We start from the raw sequence: 23,185 nt of genomic DNA, 5'->3' as shown, positions 1-23,185 counted from the left end.
AACACACACAGATGAAAAACCATATAAGTGTTCAATCAATCAAAGTTTATTTATATATATTCCTTTAAGGCCTACAGAAACCCACTACTACCGACCACGCAGTCTGATAGTTTATATATCAATGATGAAATCTTAACATTGCAACACATGCCAATACGGCCGGGTTAACTTATAAAGTGCAATTTTAAATTTCCAGCTAAACTTCCGGTTGAAAACGTCTATATATGATGACGTATGCACGTGACGTCAATCGTTGAACCGGAAATATTGGTACACCATTGAATCCAATACAAAAAAGCTCTGTTTTCATCTCAAAATTCCACAGTATTCTGGACATCTGTGTTGGTGAATCTTTTGCAATTTGTTTAATGAACAATGAAGACTGCAAAGAAGAAAGCTGTAGGTGGGATCGGTGTATTAGCGGCGGACTACAGCAACACAACCAGGAGGACTTTGAGATGGATAGCAGGCGCGCTAGCCGCCGATCTCACCTTGACTTCCTCCGTCTCCGGGCCGCCGACCGCATCTATGATTGTCGCTCCGTCGATCGCTGGAACGCAGGTGAGCACGGGCGTAGGTGGATAGCTAATGTTTTTAGCATAGTCCTGTCGAGGTCCCGTTGCTAAGTTAGCTTCAATGGCGTCGTTAGCAACAGCATTGTTAAGCTTCGCCAGCCTGGAAAGCATTAACCGTGTATTTACATGTCCATGGTTTAATAGTATTGTTGATTTTCTGTCTATCCTTCCAGTCAGGGGTTTATTTATTTTGTTTCTATCTGCATTTAAGCCCGATGTGCTATCACGTCAGCTCCATAGCTAAAGAGCTTCGCCGATGTATTGTCGTGGAGATAAAAGTCACTGTGACTGTCCATTTCGCGTTCTCGACTCTCATTTTCAAGAGGATATAGTATCCGAGGTGGTTTAAAATACAAATCCGTGATCCACAATAGAAAAAGGAGAAAGTGTGGAATCCAATGAACCCTTGTACCTAAGTTACGGTCAGAGCGAAAAAAGATACGTCCTGCACTACACTCTAGTCCTTCACTCTCACGTTCCTCATCCACAAATCTTTCATCCTCGCTCAAATTAATGGGGTAATCATCGCTTTCTCGGTCCGAATCGCTCTCGCTGCATTGTAAACAATGGGGAAATGTGAGGAGCCCTTAAACCTGTGATGTCACGCTACTTCCGGTACAGGCTTTTTTTATCAGCGACCAAAAGTTGCGAACTTTATCGTCGATGTTCTCTACTAAATCCTTTCAGCAAAAATATGGCAATATCGCAAAATTATCAAGTATGACACATAGAATGGATCTGCTATCCCCGTTTAAATAAAAACATTTCATTTCAGTAGGCCTTTAAGGTACGCCCAAGAAAAGTTTATTCCATTAATACCTTTAACATTTTTTGTCTCTGCCCAGGCTCTAGATGGTCACCCTTTGGGCCCTATCAAATACCGTACTAAACCATTGTCCCTTACTCTTTCTGGCAACCACACAGAGACCATCAGCTTCTGGGTTTTGGACGCCCCAGTAGCCCCTCTCGTCCTAGGCCGATCTTGGCTCATTCAACATGATCCCCACATCTCCTGGTCTACCGGCAAGATTCTGGCTTGGAGTAATCACTGCCATGTTCATTGTCTCAAATCTGCCATAGTTCATTCTGAAAGCCCTAGACCAGCGTCACCACCGGTGGACCTCTCCAGAGTCCCCAAAGTTTACCACGATTTAGCCACCGTATTTAGTAAGGAACAAGCCTTGTCTCTTCCACCTCACAGACCTTACGACTGCACTATCGACCTCATCCCTAATGCAGCTCTCCCTAGCAGTCGATTGTATAACTTGTCTCTCCCTGAAAAACAAGCTATGAAGGATTACATCTCTGAGTCCCTTGCTTCTGGAATCATCAGACCATCTAAGTCACCTGTCGCCGCTGGATTTTTCATTGTGCAAGAAGAATGGGTCACACAGTCCCTGCATCGACTACCGTCAACTGAACGGTATCACCATTAAGAACAAGTATCCTCTACCCCTGCTTAATTCATCCTTTGAACCTCTCACCCCTGCCACCATCTTCTCCAAGTTAGATCTTCGCAATGCGTATCATCTGGTCCGCATCAGGGAGGGAGACAAGTGGAAGACAGCATTTAATACTCACCTGTGTCATTTTGAATATAAAGTTATGCCTTTTGGTCGGTCTAATGCTCCCGCTGTTTTTCAGGCCCTTGTCAATGACATTCTTAGGGATATGATTGATGGATTTGTGGTGGTCTACCTGGATGACATACTAATTTTTTTCCAAAGACCCTCAGGAACACCAGCACCACGTCCGTCTCGTTCTTCAACGATTACTGGAGAACCGTCTATTTGTCAAGGCTGAAAAATGTGAGTTTCTTTCCTCGTCAGTTGAGTTTCTCGGTTTTGTCATTGAAAAGGGACACATCAAGGTTGACCCCAAAAAGGTGACGGCGGTGGTGGAATGGCCTCAACCCTCTACTCGTGCCGCATTACGTAGTTTTCTGGGATTCGCTGGATTTTACAGATGATTTATCAAGGATTTCCGTAAGTTGGCCGCAACCCTTCATGCACTTACTTCAACCAACAGACCTTTTCAGTGGAACCGTGAAGCAGGTATGGCATTTTGGTGCCTGAAGAGGAGCTTCGTCTCTGCACCCATCCTTGTTTATCCGGATCAAGACTGCCCCTTCATTGTTGAGATTGATGCATCTGATTCAGGAGTTGGGGCAGTCCTTTCGCAACGCTCCAAACAGGACAGCAAGATCCACCCTTGTGCATTTTTTTCTAGACGTTTATCCCCTGCTGAGCGTAATTATGATGCTGGTAACCGGGAGTTATTTGCTGTCTACGAGGCATTAAGGGAGTGGAGACATTGGTTGGAAGGTGCTAAACATCAATTTCAGGTTCTCACTGATCACTGAAATCTTCTTCATGTCCGATCAGCCAAGAGACTCAATGATCGGCAGGCCCGTTGGTCTCCGTTTTTTGGTCACTTCAATTTGTTCTCTCTTTCAGACCAGGATCCTGTAATACTAAAGCTGATGCACTCTCTCGCCAGTTCTCGGAAGAAAGCACCGACAAGACCCCAGAAGAAACCATCCTTCCACCCTCCAGGATTATCGGCATGGTCATTTGGAAAGTGGAGGGTCTTGTCCAAGACTCCTTGAAAGAGTGACCGGGACCAGGTGGCGGACGTCCCAACAGATTATTTGTTCATCGGGAACTTCGTCCTCAAGTTTTGGAGTGGGGGCATTCCAGTGTCTTCTCCTGTCATTCGGGATTTCAACGCACTCTTTCCTTCATCCGCCGGCGGTTTTGGTGGCCATCCATGGCTAAGGATACCCGTGAATTTATCGCCGCATGCAGTACTTGTGCACGAAATAAACCATCCCACAGACCGCCGGCAGGACTGCTGTGTCCTCTTCCCGTCCCCAGTCGCCCATGGTCTCACATATCTATGGATTTCATTACTGGTTTTCCCCCATCCCAAGGTAATACCACCATACTCACCTTCATTGACCGATTTTCTAAAGCCGCACATTTTGTTCCCCTTCCTAAATTCCCATCTTCCTCTGAAACTGCTGACCTTCTTACCACTCGTATTGTTAAACAACATGGCATCCCGGTGGACATTGTCTCGGACCGTGGTCACCAGTTCACATCCAGAGTGTGGCAGGCAGAATCTGCAAGGGAATTGGGGCCACGGTCGTCTCACTTCTGGTTATCATCCGCAGAGTAATGGTCAGGCTGAAAGAGCTAACCAGAGTGTGGAGACCATGTTGCCCTGCATTTCCGCCCGACAACCATCCTCCTGGAGCAAGTTTCTGCCATGGGTCGAATTTGCTTATAACTCCATGAAGAGTTCAGCTACGGGATTATCACCATTTGAGTGCTTCCTTGGTTACCAACCCCCTATGTTTCCCCAACAGGACATTGAAGCATCTGTGTCTTCATCTCACAAGCATATCAAGAAGTGCCATCAGGTATGGAAGGCAGCCCGTGCTTCTCTACTGAAATCTTCGGAAAAAATGTGCAACAGTGCCAACCGGCGACGCATTCCGGCCCCCGTTTACTCTCCTGGCCAACAAGTACTGCTACGTTCCAAAGACCTTCACCTTCAGGTACCATCCCGTAAACTCGCACCCCGTTTTTTAGGACCCTTTACTATTGAGACTATCATCAACCCTGTTGCAGTCAGGTTAGCTTTGCCTCCTTCAGTTAAAAGACACCCTGTAGTCCATGTTTCCCAGATAAAGCCGGTTGCTAGTTCTCAAATACCCCCCCCGACCACATCCCTCCCCCTCCTAGAATTTTGGACACTGGTGATCCTGTTTGGAGAGTCAAAGAGATCCTCGGGGTCCGTCGACAGGGGAGGGGGTTAGTTTATTTGGTAGATTGGGAGAGTTATGGACCTGAGGACAGGTCTTGGGTTCCTGCTTCATACCTTGCTGACCCCGAACTTCTTAAGGAATTCTATCAGGCCAACCCTGGAGCTCTTGGATCCCCCTCTTGGATCATTCCCTTTGGACTTGGACACTTTTTATTCAACACGCACCTCAACAAACCTTACGGTATTCATATGGTTAAATTCACACACATAGTTTCTCATGCAAACACATAGTAGCATACACACCCCATTCACTCATCAAGCACGCAATAAACCTGTTGAGCTTGATATCCTGTTGTCGTGCCGTCTCCTTCCCCAGTATGACATAACAGTCACTATTTAAACTCCTTGTGCAGATCTGAATGCTTATTATTTAAATGTTGACCTAAGTCTGAAGCAAAGGTGGTAATACTAATCACCACATTTGGCAAGGCGTGTTTTAAAGCAGCTGTTCTGAGAGTAGTGTATGTGTGTGTGCACCTTTTAAGAGTTTTAAGATGAGACTTAAATGCTTCTACTGAGGTAGCATCTCTAACTTTTACCGGGAGGGCATTCCATAGTATTGGAGCCCGATTAGAAAACGCTCTATAGCCCGCAGACTTTTTTTGGGCTCTGGGAATCACTAATAAGCCGGAGTTCTTTGAACGCAGATTTCTTGCCGGGACATATGGTACAATACAATCGGCAAGATAGGCAGGAGCTTGACCGTGTAGTATTTTATACGTAAGTAGTAAAACCTTAAAGTCGCATCTTAGGTGCACAGGAAGCCAGTGCAAGTGGGCCAGTATAGGCGTAATATGATCAAACTTTCTTGTTTTTGTCAAAAGTCTAGCAGCCGCATTTTGTACCATCTGTGATCTTTTAATGCTAGACATAGGGAGGCCCGAAAATAAAACGTTACAGTAATCGAGACGAGATGTAACGAACGCATGGATAATGATCTCAGCATCGCTTGTGGACAAAATGGGATGAATTTTAGCGATATTACAGAGATGAAAGAAGGCCGTTTTAGTAACACTCTTAATGTGTGACTCAAACGAGAGAGTTGGGTCGAAGATAATACCCAGATTCTTTACCGAGTCGCCTTGTTTAATTGTTTGGTTGTCAAATGTTAAGGTGGTATTATTAAATAGATGTCGGTGTTGAGCAGGACCGATAATCAGCATTTCCGTTTTCTTAGCGTCGAGTTGCAAAAAGTTAGCGGACATCCATTGTTTAATTTCATTAAGACACGCCTCCAGCTGACTACAATCCGCCGTGTTGGTCAGCTTTAGGGGCATGTAGAGTTGAGTGTCATCAGCATAACAGTGGAAGCTAACACCGTATTTGCGTATGATGTCACCTAGCGGCAGCATGTAAATACTAAAGAGTGCAGGGCCAAGAACCGAACCCTCGGGAACTCCGCATGTTACCTTAACATAGTCCGAGGTCACATTGTTATGGGAGACACACTGCATCCTGTCAGTAAGATAAGAGTTAAACCAAGACAAGGCTAAGTCTGTCATCCCAATACGCGTTTTAATACGCTCTAATAAAATATTATGATCAACAGTATCGAAAGCGGCGCTAAGATCAAGAAGCAGCAACATAGATGACTCATCAGAATCCATCGTTAGCAATAGATCATTAGTCATTTTTGCGAGGGCTGTCTCCGTAGAGTGATTTGCCCTGAAACCGGACTGAAAAGGTTCACAGAGATTGTTAGACGCTAAGTTTTCATTTAGCTGCTGTGCGACAATTTTTTCGAGGATTTTCGAGATAAACGGAAGGTGGTAGTTTACCATGAGGTCAGGATCGAGGTTAGGTCTTTTGAGTAGAGGATGAATAACCGCTTTTTTGAATGCTAGGGGAACAGTGCCAGAGGAAAGTGATAAGTTTATAATATTTAACACTGATGGACCTAATAATACAAAAAGCTCCTTGATAAGTTTCCCAGGAATTGGGTCAAGTAAACATGTTGTTTGTTTTGTCCCATTTACACACTTTAACAATTGCTACAATGTTATTTCATCAAAGAGAGAGAAACTATTTTGGAGGGCAGTGTCCGTCGTATATACAGTCGTATCTGTGTTAATAGAACCCAGCTATAGTACCGATTTCAATTGATTAGTACCACAATACTTTATTAGTAGCAGTATACTGTACAACCCTACTACACACACATACAGTACATAGAAGAAAGTGTGATTTTGTTGTTTGTGTCTTGCAGACGTCCAGCAGCTGATCTGTAATCCAGAAGAAGTTTCCCCTCAGTTAGGGGGGAGCTCCACTTTGAAGCAGGAGACTCCACAACCACCCTGCATTAAAAAGGAAGAGGAGGAACTCTGCATCACTCAGGAGGGAGAGTGTCTTCTAGGACGAGAGGAAGCTGATTACACCAAGTTTCCACTGAGTATTCTCTCTGTGAAGACTGAAGATGATGGAGAGAAACCACAAGTAGACAACCTCTTAGCTCCACTATCAGATAGTGAGGCTGAAGATGAGGTTGAAGAACCTTTGAGCAGCGATAAAGACTGTGAAGATGATATGAGGACTCACACTGACAACAAACACACTGAATGCTCTACAAAAAAGAGAGGTAAAACATGTTTGAGGTGCTCAGTTTGTGCTGAAAGTTTTACTAAAAAGAGCAGTTTGACTCGACACATGAGAACACACACAGGTGAAAAAACATTTAATTGTTCAGTTTGTGACAAAAGCTTTTCTCGAAATAGCATTTTGACTCAACACATGAGAACACACACAGGTGAAAAACCATTTAATTGTTCAGTTTGTGGCAAAAGTTTTTCTCAAAATAGCCATGTGACTCAACACATGAGAACACACACAGGTGAAAAACCGTTTAGTTGTTCAGTTTGTGGCAAAAGTTTTTTTGGTAAGAGCAATTTGACTGAACACATGAAAACGCACACAGGTGAAAAACCATTTAGTTGTACAGTTTGTGGCAAAAGCTTTTCTGGTAAGAGCAATTTGACTGAACACATGAAAACGCACACAGGTGAAAGACCATTTAGTTGTACAGTTTGTTGCAAAAGCTTTTCGGGTAAGAGCAATTTGACTAAACACATGACAACACACACAGGTGAAAAACCATATAAGTGTTCAGTTTGTGGCAAAAGCTTTTCTAAAAATAGCCAATTGACTCGACACATGAGAACACACACTGGAGAAAAATCATTTAGTTGTTCAGTGTGCTGTAAAAGGTTCCCACGTAATGCAGACGCAGTAAAACACGTAAAAACACACAAGGGAAAATAACCAATCAGCTGTTTAGTTTGTGGTATGTTGCTCATATGTGGTGACATCCACCCTACCCAGGACCTCCTCACTGCTTCTTTCACAAATATCTGAGGTATTCATACAAACTTGGATTACTTGAAGCATAATCTTATCTACTCATGACCCCATGTCTTCTCTGTATCTGAAAAATTCCTGAACAGTAAGATAGATGATGCTTCAAGTGCTTGGTTACTCCTTCTTCAGTCCAGGGACCTGGGGCCTCATGTGTCAAGTTTGTGCACGCTCAAAAACCTGCACTACACCCTTTTTCACTGCAAAGTTGAGATGTATTGTAGCAGAATTTCTAACCTTTGACCTATATTGCATGTCTGTCAAGAATGTACGCTCATTTAATTTCTCTTCTATTCTGTGCCAGTGGGACAAAAGTGAATATTAAGTCGTGCCAACCTGTCTACAGAATGTGTTGACTGTCTAAAGGATTCGAGTTGTTATGGAACAGATAGGGAAAACAAAAAGACATTGACGCACTAACAAGAGAGATAAGAAAGGGATAAAGTCAAACGAAGGGAGTGTTTTGGTAGCCATTTTTCCATGCTGTCGGGCGCGCCCGGGGGAAAACTTTCTGTGTGCTCGACAACTCAACCCAACCATTGTACCATTTGATTATGAGTAAAATAAAACTCTTGTGTTAAATCTACTTTGGTTCTCATTTACAACTTGGACTTTCCACCACACAAATTGGCGTCACGAACTAGGATGGTCCAGAACTCTGCAAGTCAACATCTGCTCCCGGCTTCTCTCTCAGGCAGACAACGGTTGCACGCGCGCATTTAATAAAAGGTAATAGCTATTTTGCTTATTGTGTAAAAGTTATCTGTCTGAAGAGAAACGGGATCGGTAAGACGAAAACTGAATTTTTTTTCATAAAAGATAGGCCTAGCAGGATCTCCAAAAACAACCTAGACTGGGGCATGTGTTGGTTGGCTTGAGTTGTTTTATATGTGATCATTTGTCTGTGTGTTTGTTGAAAACTTGTGATTTCTTGTTTTTAGCTATAAGGGGATTGTTAATAGAATTTTGGCGGTTTGGAGTGTTTTGAAGCATAGACTATGTGAGACGAATACATTTCTTAACCTCTTCCTCCTTTTTCGTTGTCGGAAAAGGAGGCTCTTTTCTGCAAGTGCATCAGATTAGTCAGAGTTGGATACAGCTAAATTATAGGCAAGATTTGCTAACTGGTGTGACATTTGGCCCATATAAATTGATGACGTCTATGAAGGTGCGACATATCTGTCTATGTGGAAACTGCAGCGGTGGGAAAAGCCTCTTATAGGTGACCGTTCATTGACTCTGGTAAAGGAGATCAACTGAGCGGATAGTTGTCACGACGAATTTGGAAATTTGCTGCAAATAGACAGGTAGAGATCGGGCTGCATATGGTAGAGCTTTGGTGAAACTTGGTGAAACTATATGGACTGACCAGACACGAGTCTGTAGGATTGTTGGGTGATTCCTAGTGATCCTACTGGGCGTTAGGCCAGGTTTTTCCGTGTTGGTCAGGGAGGGAGCGCAGGTGTTGCTCCGCTGAATGGGTTAATCGTCGTTGTATGAGTAATGACGGGACCTGGTTTTGTGTTAATGAGACGGCCGATTCCACAAAAGCACGCGTGCATTAGTTGTTTATAATTGTCCGGACCTTGGGGTGGTATTGTAATTTATTATTGTGTGTGTATAATGATGAATGCTGAAATGTGTGGGTATTGAGTGAGTCAGTTTATGTTGGTACATTTAGATATATGCGTAATTTAATAACTTTTGTGTAGTACAGGTTTTATCTGTGTTATTCCCCTCTTCTGAAAGGCAAGCATACCCCCCTCCTCCTCTCCTCCTCACCTCCCTCCCTCACGCTTTTGTGAGAGTTCCCTCACGCTTTTTTCGCACCCCCGCTGATCTGCAAAAGCTGGGAAATTGTCCAAAATGTGTGTGCTTGTGAGAAAGTAGACAAATTTTATGTACAGAAAACATATGAGTGAATGATCTATCCATTTAATTATCTTATTCCGCTCTCGGAGGTTGGATCGCGGGGGCAGCAACCTAAGCAGGGAAGCCCAGTACCCCCCCCCCCCCCCCCCTTTGGCGCTGCGAGCGAATTCCAGTCATTTGAATTTGTTTTTAACTGTGCAGGTGATTGAGACTGTGCGATATTATAGTTGTAAGAAGGCACTGAGATTTTGAGTACGGAAAAAGGCCCCTCTGAGGCTCTCGCTCTCTGGCGAATTGTCTGTGTGTGTGTGCGTGTATGACGCATATAAAAGAAAAAGAAGGCTCAGCTGGGAGACATTTTGAGATAAGAGTGTGTCATTGTGACGAGGCTGTGTAAGTGACAGCTGCACGAGACGTGGTTCGAAGAGGAGTGACACTGTTAGGATAGCATTGAGCTAGGTTAGCATTGAGCTAGGTTAGCATTGAGCTAGCATAGCATTGAGCTAGGTTAGCATTGAGTTAGCATAGCATTGGGCTAGGTTAGAAAAATTTGCTTACTGAGGCATAGTAAGGCTAAGTTAGCATCTAGCTTGGCATTACTAAGTGTGGTTGAACAGCTGTTCTCGGTCTGTAGAGTGTGCTGGTAGTAGGTGCTTGCTAAGTCCAGTAAAATAATAGATATATGGAAAATTACACGTTTAAACATCAATAAATACATACGGATTGTGGGACATTGAAACATTGTTTAATTCATCATTCATTTATATGTTTAGTATACTTTTTTGGCACAGCCTTGATGCTCTGCTGATCCATACAGTGACTGGGTGGAGTTGAAACAAAAACACACACGCACGCACATTATAGATTAGAAAACATTGTAGCGTTGAATTAGTAGTTATACAACACATAAATTAATAATATTGAATTTAAATAGGATAAAGATAAATTAGTTATTTAAATATATTGAATTTTAATTTTTAGAATAATCACAATAAAAGGAAATTTAAAAATTAGAATCTGTTTTTTTGTTTTTTTTATCAGTATAACTGATTTTAAAATCAAAATATTGTCAACGGCTATAGGTACACCAGTGTAAATCATGGAGTCTGAGTCGCAGGGTTGGTCAGCGGTTCGCGTCCTCAGTAAACTGAAACAACTGGTAGCTGATGAAATAAGAAGAGATTCACAGACATGGAACAAGCGGACACAAAGTTGTCTGTCACCCTGGTCAGTGGACGGGACTTTTAACACAAGCGTGGGTAGAGCCATACTCAAGCATCAGTACCAGTTGGAGGCTCATCCAAGAATTGCAGCATCTACACTCCCTGGTGGTGATGAAGTTGTAGAAGAACGAGGACAAGTAAATGGTGAAATCAGATTAGTGACACAGGGACCACCTGCCACCACAACAGTGCTGGAAGGATCAACACACCTGCTGGCCACAAGAACCACAAGCCTACAACAAGAGCAGGCTGATGAGGAAGCTGTGAGAAGACTGACACAACATCAGCTGACTGGGGGAAAGAGAAAGGTGCGGGCAGGTATGTCACCAGCGGATCCAACACCATTTGCTCCAGTACCTGCACCAATATCTGCCCCCCAGGTAATATATATGCAGCCACAGAGCTGGAGAGGAGGTCCAATGATGGGAAGAGGAAGAGGAATGACAGGACAAAGGACAGAGAATTGCAGGGGGGAAAGAATGAGATGCTACAACTGTGGAAGGAGTGGTCACATGCGCAGAAACTGCAGATTTCCCCGTGGTCAGACGAAATTTTAACACATAATAACTTATAAATAATGGATGGGTATGTTCAGAGTAGCACGCTTTGTGTAGTATTCTAATGATTTGCTTTTAAGTTTACAATAATAATTATAGGGTCCGTATTTGTTCCATAAACATAACTAATGGGGGTATAAATGGAAACAAAATAGAAAAATATTACAATGAGGATAAAAATATAACAGTAAAATAATAATATAACAAGAGAAACTAGTCATTAGCGACCATGTTATAAAAAAGTATTGCACTGTCATTGTTTTGCATTCCCTGTCATCCTAGACCCCAGAGAGGAGTTGTACAGTTTAATGGCGTGTGGGACAAAGGATTCTTATAGTCTAAATCAGTAGTTCTCAAAGGAGGGTATGGTGTTTCCGCCCGGACAAAAAGGGGGTACTTGAAGGTATGCCAAGGGGTACGTAAGATTTTTAAATATTCTAAAAATAGCAACCATTCAAAAATCCCTTATAAATATATTTATAGAATAACACTTCAACAAAATAAATATTTGGAATTAAGTTCACGAGTCCAGATGGATCACTATTACAATATCCAAAGAAGGTTGATGATTGATTATATGTATAGAAATCTTTATCATAATTTAATCACTTGTTTAATTTTTAAAACGTTTTAGTTATTCTTATATGTTTTTGTTGTTGTCCAAATAAGTCAAGTAAGACCACAACAAATGAGCAATATGGTGCACTGTTATACAATTTAATAAATCAGAAATTGATGACATTATGCTGTATTTTATTTCTTTATTTTACTGAGAAAAAAGGTTGAAAACCACTGCCCTAAATCATATCTAAAGCTAAAATTATTTTATAAGACTGATTATTTTGGATTATTGTGTTTGTATTGTGAGAGAAGGAGAGAGAGAGGAAGAGAGAGCAGGTGAAGGAAGATTGAGGGTGAAGAGGATGGTTTGAGAAAATATGGGAAAAGGATGTTTATAACCTTACGTTACGTGAATGGTTTCTAGGAGAACAGAACATAGAAACATTGTGTGAAGTGTAAGGAAGAGATGGATACAGGATGTTGTTTGTAAAGGAAAACAAAAGTGAAGAAAAGATGAGAAAGTGACAAATGAAGGTATTCGTAAATGGTATGCTGTTGATTGTGGTTAGCTACAAGTTTGTTTAGTTGTTTGTTTAGTTGTTTGAGTGAAATGGGAAGAAATCAATAAGAATAATTACATGCAAAATGGAATAAAACTATAAGGAATGAATATATTAAATAAGTTTATTTTGGTATTATAATCAACAAATTTGTGTGAGCAGTTTAACAGTACAGATTAGACATATTAACATTCATACACATTTACACACAGAAAGAAAAAAAAAAGAAAAAAGAATTACCTTAAAAGGAATAGGCGGAAGCCAAAGATTATCCTATACATTCACTGAACATTAAATTACCTGGAACATCAACGATAAAAGATGAAAGTATTTGTTACTATATTTTATAATGTTCAAAAAACTTTACTTTTCAAGGGTCTCTTAAACCATAACAAAAAACTACATGTGTTCAGCTCATCACTGAGGATGGTACATCATTTAACTCCTAAAACTGAAATACATTTGTGTTTTTATTTTTATTTGACTTGACCTATTTCAAAAATCAATATCCCCCGTAAATGATAGGTTTCTCCTCATAATGTAAATAAGCTAAGAATACAAACTGGAAGGCTGTTGTTCTTTACTCGAAACATAATTGCCATTGTTTTAAAAATAGATTATCTGAACATTTAACACATTATAACTTATAAAAAATGGATTGGTAGGATCATAGTAATAATGCTTTGTGTATTATTGAAATTAATCTTTTAAGTTTAAGTATTGGGTCTATATTTCTTCTATAAACATTTCCCCAAACTTCAAAACAATATTACATATGGAAAAATAAATGAATAATATAACATGTGCAGACATTTCTTATTCAGCATGTGTTTTACTTTATACCGAATGGAAATGGATTTGGATATTTTTCTTCAATATGTTCAATATGCGGCTTCCAACATATTAATGATCAATTACTATTCTCAAGAATGTAGTTCATATACTCTGTCAATTTCCACTTGATTTAACTTTAATTTTTGTTTCACAATTTGACTTTGCACCCTGGACAGGTCGCCACCTCATCACAGGGCCAACACAGATAGATAGACATACAACAGTCACACACTGGGGCAAATGTAGTCTTATTAATTTCCCCATATTGAGATCTATTACTCAAAACAACTACTTAACCACTATTGTGAAACACCTTTCTAATTTATGGGAGTATTGGGATAGGATTGAGGAAGATGTCTGCTGTGGTGGAGGTGAGTTTGGAAATTAATTTAATAAAAGTAAGTTTAAGTCGGGTAACTTTAAAGTGTAGTCTGACATTTTAATTTGGAGTAATTTATTTTTATTTAGACATTGCAGTACATCATACTTCTGGGTGTGAGCTAAAAGAAGATAATGGCATAACAGAATAAATGAAGGAGGCAAACCAAATCTCAACAGCTTTCAGTTAGCTATAGATTTTGATAGTATAATGCGAATAACTATAACTTTACAACCGTTTGCTGTGAATAGTGTTGAATAATAATTACAAATAACAGCCTACATTAATAATTAGAATAAGAGCCGATATGTAAAGTGTTAAAAAGAGGAGAAGTGTGATTCGGCCTGGCGTTTAGAGCATGGCCTTGTGTGTTTGTTGTGACTAGGTTGGATAACCAGACGGAGAAAGGCAAAGCAAGGCGGGGCAGCTTTGTTTGTGTGGCGCTTTTCATGCACAGGGCAGACTCAAAGTGCTTCACAGACAACAAAGTGAAATGAAAGAAAATAAAAGCAAAATTAAAATGCAGACAATAAAAATAAACACAGTGCAGACGTTAAAAGTTAAAAGATTAAAAGATTTAGCTGAAAGATAAGGAGAAACGTGAATAAAAACATTCTTTTGTTTTGGAGAAAATCACGCACAGCGGGAGGTCAGAGTGCAAGCATGACAGCTTGCTCAAACCTACTGATAGACAAATGATAGTTTAAATTAACTTATAGATAATCTTTAAGTGAATTAAAAGGGTACTTAAATACACATGAAGTAGTACTTATAATCTTTGAATTAGGGTTATTGATTAACATTTAATGGGATAGTTAAGACTGTGATTTTAAAACGTGATATGCAAAACTGAACTAACCGAGAGGATATGAAAACAATGGGTGTACATGTTTTGAGTTCCAAATTCTGGAGGGAAAAAACCTCAACAAAACGTAAAACCATACAGACGGACTTGGGTGGTAGTCGCGGTTGTCCTAGGTCAAGCTAGGGTGGAAACTGTTATGCAGCCGGGGGACTGCCAACTTCTCTGAACAAGACAAGCTCCAAAGTTGTAGCCAGAACATACTCACAAAAAATACAGGTGTGACAGAGGACGCCCACCGCAGGACGAACAGCAGGATACAAACAGACCCCTGCTGGACATAAGTGTCAACGGACAATGTTCAACACAATCTTTGAAGCATTCCTTTGTGGTCAACCTGCACACACCTGCTTACGAACTGTGCCCTGACAATTCAATACCGCACAGAAGGAACTTCCTGATGTTGCCTGACAGCACGACATCAGCTGACAACTACTGGGGACGCCTCCCAGGAACGAATGGAGGACGGGGACTGCTCCAACTGTCCTAGCACTGGCTGACTGAGTTGCGTCCGTGTGCCCTGCCACCCAAACCGCCAAAGTGTATGATCACCAATTAGAAGACTCATAATAGGAGCCTTTTGACTCATATATGGTGGGACTCAAGGTATGGCCGCTCATGTGAACTATCCTTACAACAATTAGCATGGTATTAAATGGACAATTGCTGTCCCACATTGTTCCCTTGTCCTCTGTCCTGCCTACGAAACTAAATATTTAGGTCAAATGATTAAAACAGGGCGTAGCTGCCGCTGATTGGACGGATACGCAAATACCACATTTTAATTATTTTGGTTGTCTGTTAAAATCATAGCTATTGGCTGCAATTTGGACATTCCTGCTGTAGGCTACAAGGAGCTAACAGCTACACAACAGCTGAGCTAAAATAACAAAATTTAATCATATCAAATAATTTTAGTTGCTTATTACATACACAAAGTCGATTAGAGACAGAAGTCTGTAGAAAGTATTCAGTAACAAATGTGTCCGCATCATTAAACTTTCCACAACAAGAAACATACTGAACAAATCCAGCAGTTACTGTCAGACTCTAATCTGGGTTACCTTGTCTACCGGAGACATGGTTTAAACCCACAACACCTTTTGTTCTAATTAATGTCCCGGGGTACAAGATTACAGAAAAAACAGATCGAGTGACAAAGGGGGGAGGAATTATGATTTATGAAAGGGAAAACATTAAAAGTAGATCAATTTGAGTATGTTGAAATTAAAATCACATTTTCCTCAGAAATGTATTTCAAGGTAATTGTAGTATACCGACCGACCACAGCTAAAGACATTTTTCTCGATTCATTTTCAGACATCCTCAAACAGCACAGTATGAAAGAAGTAACATCATGGGGGACGTTAATCTGGACTGGTTAAATAAAACACGTAGAAAGAAACTTAAGGATATTATAAACGGCTTCTACATGATACAACGGATAATCAGCCCTACTAGAATTACAATTGGATGACAAAAATCAAAGAGAACATCTGTAAATACACTAATACAAAACCAGAAAGAAGAATGCTAAAATAAAAATACCATTGGATTAATAAAACAATTTGGATTCTAATAAGACATCGGGACTCAGCTCTCATAAGAGGAAGTATAACAGGTCTAAATACAGATCGTATGATTTTAAAAGTTTTGAGGAACAAAGTTACATTGTTTATGCGGAAGTCTAAGGCTGACTTTCATTCAAGAATTAATCAAAGCTGTAAAAGGGAACATTAGAACAGTTATGGAAAACCATGTACAAACTTACGGGAAGAGAGCAAACAAGAGACAACACTATAACATTAAATATCAATCAAATTTAATTGATATTAAATGGCGCTACTATTGCAGACAGTCAGGACATAAGTAATAATTTTAATGAACATTTCATCTAGTCTGTACAAACCCTGAATAAAAAGTCCCTCAAAATCAGTGCAAATAATTGTCATTTATTCAGGATGGACTAATTTTAGAATTAACAAATGAAACAAAGTTAAACAAAATCTTTGCTGCATTATCAGACTCACGATCTAGATATATATATACGGGTTGGACACTATCTTCCTAAAAACGTATAAGGATTGTATTATTGCTCGTATAACAACAATTGATAAATAAATCAATAACGGAAAACACTTTCCCTACCACGTCAAGAAAATGCTACTATAATTAAATCCATGAAGCAGGAAATAAACAAGACATCGACAAGTATAGACCAATTAGCCTTCTCCCCGTTATATCCAAAGGAATATAAAATTTGAAGTTAAAAAGTGGCTTTGGAGCAATCAAGGCTGCTCACACGGTCACTAAGAGGGGCATTATGTTGACACATCAATTTAATGTGTATTATATTTATCCATGAGAGCATTTTTGTTGTAAATTGTGAGGTATGGCTTTTAAAATCTTGGTTGTTGTTACGAATGATGACAGATGTGAACAAGAGCATGTATTGTCTTTGTGTGATGATGTAAATAAGGTGTGGATGGTTCTGATATATTAAGAATATGTCCATGAAGGGGCATTTTATGACTTTCCGAAATTTGATTACATGCTACAGTATGATTATATTTTGAGTAATTATTGATTATTATGAATGTATATATTTATTATGATTAATTAGTGTCATAATTTTATTGCTTGATTTTTGGATCTCTTTAATTTAGGTAGCCAGGGACTGCAGATGGAAAGTAGCTATTTAGATATAATCTGGTACAGAACATATCTGTTTCTGAACTTAATGTTTCTGTGCATTGTCCCATCATCCATCCATCCATCCATTTTCTACCGCTTATTCCCTTCGGGGTCGCGGGGGGCGCTGGAGCCTATCTCAGCTACAATCGGGCGGAAGGCGGGGTACACCCTGGACAAGTCGCCACCTCATCACAGGGCCAACACAGATAGACAGACAACATTCACACTCACATTCACACACTAGGGCCAATTTAGTGTTGCCAATCAACCTATCCCCAGGTGCATGTCTTTGGAGGTGGGAGGAAGCCGGAGTACCCGGAGGGAACCCACGCAGTCACGGGGAGGACATGCAAACTCCACACAGAAAGATCCCGAGCCCGGGATTGAACTCACGACTACTCAGGACCTTCGTATTGTGAGGCAGACACACTAACCCCTCTTCCACCGTGCTGCCTTGTCCCATCATAGATAGACTAAATTAAATACAACTATTTAGTGAATTATTGTGGCCACAATAATTCACTAGGTGTTGTAAAATATCAAAGTACTATTGCAAAAGCGAACATTGACCTCAAACATGACCTGTCCTCCGCCTCTGTTCTTGCTGCACTTGACTATCAGCTGCCTTTTCTTTTTCTTGGATGGTTCTGAAACTACTACTACTACCACTACTACTACTACTACTATTACTATTACTACGACTAACACTGTCCCTGATTCAGGGACAGAGGGGGGAGGTGAGGTTGGATTGGGTCAAGTTTGAGCGTGTTGAGGTTTTATTTAATCGATATGATCAATAATCAAGGATCAAGGATAATGGTACGTAATGATTTAGATTGACAAGTGCAGTGGTTGGCGGAAGCAACCCCAACCTCAAAGGAGAATGCCAATTCAGTAATTAAATGTTTTGTGAATTATCTAATATCCCGACATGGTTTCCCCAAAAAGAGTAGGTCAAACAACAGCACCCATCTTAAGGAAGCAGGCTATTATCCTCAGTCCCAGGACCAGCAGATTCCTTGAAAGGCGGAAAAACCATGAGACCAAAATGGTATGTTTGCAAAATGTAGAATTTGTGTGCCAGTTCCTCTGTGCAGATTTGAGGATGAAAGCAGCCACCCCAGATTCCCTTGCACTCGCTAAGAGGGGCACGGTCAAAGCCAATCCAGGACCAACACCCGATACCTGACTGGAAGGAACCGAGAGGAGAGACAACACCTTGCCAGCGATGACGAGAACGACTAAGGTTGCCAGCCAATGTGTCCGTCGGGACTCCAGCAGCTGTGGAAGGAGGTGTCGGGAGTGCCGAAGCGGCAAGGAGGCCTTTAAGCAAGCCAAGGGTCTGGACCAAAGCCCCAACGCCCCATACTTTTTCTCAGCTTTTCCCCAATTTCGGCCAGCACGGACATGCCACTGCACAGTCTGCCAAATGGACTGGGCCACACCCCTCTTGGTGACAGAGACAGACTGTTTGAGTGGATCTCTTTCTTCACCAAGGCAGCCAAAAGCCCAACGAGGTGTCGGCAGGCCACCAGCCCGAGGCACCACCGAGCCATCTATACGAGCACTAATCGAACATGGACTCATACGAAATTCAGTTGTGTGTTCAAAATCAATTGGTAATTAACAATATTGGTAACTACATTCATTGCAAATGCCGGAAAAAATATTTTTGCAAATGTCTTACAGTCATAAGTCTATATACATTCATCTAATTATGTTCATGATCAAAGTATTTGTTATTCCTTTACTAAATCAAAGGGTAGGCCACTAATTAGGCCACTAGTTCTGTGAGATGGTTTTACTGCAGGCTGGTAACAGCGATCGGTCTGAAGGAGGGTCATAGACGGAATTTTTGCCTCGTATAAAAACATTGAAGTTTTTGCCTCTATCTGTGGTAGAGATTTAAGTTAGTGGTCTACGTCAGAAATTGTTTTGGTCCAGGGTCTTAGGACCCTGGAAGGAGGGTATGTAGTAGAATTTCTGACCTTTGACCTATATTGTATGTCTGTCAAGAATGTACGCTCATTTAATTTCTCTTCTATTCTGTGCCAGTGGGACAAAAGTGAATATTAAGTCGTGCCAACCTGTCTACAGAATGTGTTGACTGTCTAAAGGATTCAAGTTGTTATGGAACAGATAGGGAAAACAAAAAGACATTGACGCACTAACAAGAGAGATAAGAAAGGGATAAAGTCAAACGAAGGGAGTGTTTTGGTAGCCATTTTTCCATGCTGTCGGGCGCGCCCGGGGGAAAACTTTCTGTGTGCTCGACAACTCAACCCAACCATTGTACCATTTGATTATGAGTAGAATAAAACTCTTGTGTTAAATCTACTTTGGTTCTCATTGACAACCTGGACTTTCCACCACAGTATCAAAACTGACGTTGGGATGCTGGGTAACTGTTTGCATAACCAAGTGCCAACTTTTACTCCTCAGACTGATTGATGTGCAAATCAGAGACATATGAACAATTAACCCCCAACACCCACAACCCAACCCCCACCTCCCTCGACATTCGGGTATAACAGGTTCAATCCGGCCCGCGAGATGAGTTTGTGAAGTGTAAAATTCAGCTGCATTTTTTAATGAAAGAAACTGCTGTTCTAATTGTGTCCACTGGATGTCGCAATAGCAATTCTGTTAGGCAAGCAAATAGTTTATACCAAGGCGAGCAAGTATACCAAGCAAGAGGTACACGGTAAAGCGGGGCTGTGACTCCTCCCCCTCCACCCAACGTAAAACAGGAGTAAAATAAGCAATCAGTAACCCCACTTAAAATGCAGCATGAGACACCGCACACTGATATAGTTCTGTGAAAATGATTGTCTTCTGTGCAAATGTAAAGAAAATGAACATTGTGTGATTTACTGCAATACTGTCAGTCTTTTAACTTTTTATTTGTGCTTTGTTGAAATTGTTCACACATTGCACAGCTTTTATTTTTCTATCAATACACATTATGTCTAGAAGACAGGAAGTAACTCAACACTCTTGAATAGTTTCCACCTCAATTTGTATGGTTTGTTGAGTTAGCACAGGATTAACATGTGGAAATGACAAATGAGGTAGTTGATACATAGAATAGTTTTTATTCATGCTTTATTTAGTTTTTTGTGCAATCCTCGATGGGTTGTGACTTAAAGTTTAATTGCTTTGTAGAAACACTGAGATTAAATCTAAATTCATTGTGGTCTTCAAGGTGTTTTTGAAAATGCACCATTTTTTTTCCTCTAAATTTTCAACTAACTTGAAGTGTTTTGTCAAGAGGATTATTTGTGATATGTACATTTTCAGAATGTGCTTGTTCTATTTTTGGCCAAAGTAAAACAAAGAAAACAATTTGAAGTTGTCGTAGTCGTATTTTTAAGTTATGTTGCCATGATTTTACCCGTCTCGCCCACGTGAAAATAGATTTTCCTCCATGCGGCCCCTGAGCTAAAATGAGTTTGACACCCCTGCTGTAATCTGACTCTTGTGAGCATGTTACTGTATAAACACATTTTGTTATAAGTTATAAAAATGTGTTCAGTTCTCAGAGACACATCAATGTCAATGTAGCTGCTGACAGAAGCAACATGTTTATTTGATATATAATGTCATAGTTGGTGAGAATAAATAAATACAATGCATAAAGATAAGTTATTATTGTACACATAATGTTAAATAAAAAGGTATTTCCTTGGGTTAATTCATGCAAGTTTGTTAACTTTATTTTTGTTACAAACTCATGTAAATTGAGGGTGAATATAATTTGGTCACGTTGTTGGGGGGACAATTAATATGTGAGGGAATTAAGGAAGCAGCATGAGACGACAAGTGTTTGATGTGGAAGACGTTAATGGAGTCTCGGATTGAAAATAAACTTTATTCCCTTGGAGTTTATGAGGCCAACGAGGTATGATTACTTCTGATATGTTTGTGAAATCTATGTGTTTTCTTTTTTGGATGTCAGACTAATTGTAACTTCTGGTTTCTGATTCTGCAACTGTTTGGAGAGGGCTAAGTTCCCTTACGAACTATAAGCCCAAAGCCCCCCAGGCCCTGAATGACCGGACTCTCGCTCTGGGCCTTAACATACATTACTGTCGTCATGAGCGGCCTTCAGCTCATCAAAGCTCTGCTCCCCCCACTAACGCCAGCACTTCATTAAAGGACTCCAAGACATCACAGGACTTTAAAGGCCCTCTCCATCCGAGAGGAGGATGTACGCCGGCAGTTCTTGAATCCGAACACGCGGAAGGCCCCCGGGCCGGATGGTGTCCCGCCCTCCACCCTCAGACACTGCGCGGATCAGCTGGTTCCTGTCTTCACTGACATTTTGAACACCTCTCTGGAGCTATGCCGTGTGCCGTCCTGCTTTAAGACCTCCACCATTGTCCCTGTCCCCAAGAAAGCACAGATCACAGGACTAATAGACTAAAAACTCCTTTGTCCCACACGCCATTAGACTGTACAACTCCTCTCTGGGGGGGAGGGGGGTACTAGGATGACAGGAGATGCAAAACAATAACAGTGCAATACTTTTTCATAACATGGTCACTACTGCCTAGTTTCTCTTGTTATATTCTTATGTTACTGTTATATTTGTATTCTCATTGTTGCTTTTTATTTGTATTCTATTGTAAAATGTTTCTATTTTGTTTCCATTTATACCTCCATTATTTACTTTTTACTTTTTAAATTCGATCTCAATTCGGTACACTGCTGCTGGAATTTTAATTTTCCTGAGGGAACTCTCCTGAAGGAATCAATAAAGTACTATCAATCTATCTATCTATCTATCTTAATGACTACAGGCCGGTTGCGCTGACGTCTGTGGTCCTAGCCACCTCAAGGACATCACCGCCCCCCTCCTGGACCCACTGCAGTTCGCCTACAGAGCCAACAGGTCTGTGGATGATGTAGTGAACCTGGCCCTCCACTTAATCCTGGAGCATCCGGACTCCCCAGGAACCTACGCTAGGATCCTGTTTGTGGACTTCAGCTCTGCCTTCAACACCATCCTCCCTGGACTGCTACGAGACAAGCTCTACCAGCTCAGCGTGCCCGACTCCCTCTGCAGTTGGATCAATGACTTCCTGACAGACCGAAGACAGCACGTGCGGCTGGGGAAGATTGTCTCGGACAGTCGAACCACGAACACTGGTACTCCTCAGGGCTGTGTACTTTCCCCCTGGCTCTTCTCCCTGTATACAAATTGCTGCACCTCCAGTCACCAGTCCGTAAAGCTGTTCAAGTTTGCGGACGACACCACCCTCATCGGGCTCATCTCGGATGGCGACAAGTCCGCCTACAGGAGAGAGGTGGACCGGCTGGCGTCCTGGTGCAGCCTCAACAACCTGGAGCTGAACGCCCAGAAAACAGTGGAGATGATCATGGACTTCAGGAAAGTCACAGCCCCACCATCTCCCCTCACCCTGATTGACTCTCCCACCCCCGTCTCCATTGTGGACTCCTTCCGTTTATTGGGCACCACCATCACCCAGGACCTTAAAGTGGGAGTCGACCATCAGCTCCCTCATCAAGAAGGCCCAGCAGAGGATGTACTCCCTGCGGCAGCTGAGGAAACTTAAGGTGCCGACAGAGATGCTGGTGCAGTTTTACTCAGCCATCATCGAGTCCATGCTCACCGCCTCCATCACTGTGTGGTTCCCCGGCGCCACAGTCCAGGATAAGCATTGACTGCGGCGCATCGTACGTGCTGCTGAGAAGGTGATTGGCTGCAAGCTACCATCCCTCCAGGACCAGTTCTCCTCCAGGACCAGGAGGCGTGTGGGTCGGATCACAGCTGACTCTTCTCACCCTGGACACAAACTATACTCCCGTCTTCCCTCAGGCAGGAGACTACGGTCCATCCAGACCCACACCTCCTGCCACCTGAAC

At 41.5% G+C, this 23,185-nt stretch overlaps 2 protein-coding genes and 1 pseudogene across 2 annotated transcripts in view; all 3 read left to right on the top strand.

Moving 5' to 3' along the window:
• The window catches only part of LOC133632559 (gastrula zinc finger protein XlCGF71.1-like), a 40,354-nt gene extending 27,646 nt beyond the window's left edge, over positions 1-12,708 (top strand). The window contains exon 2 of the mRNA XM_062025031.1: positions 6,613-12,708. Coding sequence (XP_061881015.1) covers positions 6,930-7,661 — 732 coding nt within the window. The 5' untranslated portion in view covers positions 6,613-6,929 and the 3' untranslated portion in view covers positions 7,662-12,708. The remainder of the gene's footprint in view (positions 1-6,612) is intronic.
• LOC133632482 (gastrula zinc finger protein XlCGF57.1-like) overlaps positions 1-23,185 on the top strand; it is a 104,383-nt gene that overhangs the window by 1,518 nt on the left and 79,680 nt on the right. The gene's annotated exons all lie outside the window — the stretch shown is intronic.
• The window catches only part of LOC133632068 (zinc finger protein ZFP2-like), a 25,599-nt pseudogene continuing 13,139 nt past the window's right edge, over positions 10,726-23,185 (top strand).

The sequence above is a fragment of the Entelurus aequoreus genome, linkage group LG17 (genome assembly GCF_033978785.1).
Source record: "Entelurus aequoreus isolate RoL-2023_Sb linkage group LG17, RoL_Eaeq_v1.1, whole genome shotgun sequence".
NCBI classification, from domain to species: domain Eukaryota; kingdom Metazoa; phylum Chordata; class Actinopteri; order Syngnathiformes; family Syngnathidae; genus Entelurus; species Entelurus aequoreus.
The sequence above is the reverse complement of the archived record's forward strand: the minus strand, read 5'-3'. Positions and strand labels throughout refer to the sequence as shown.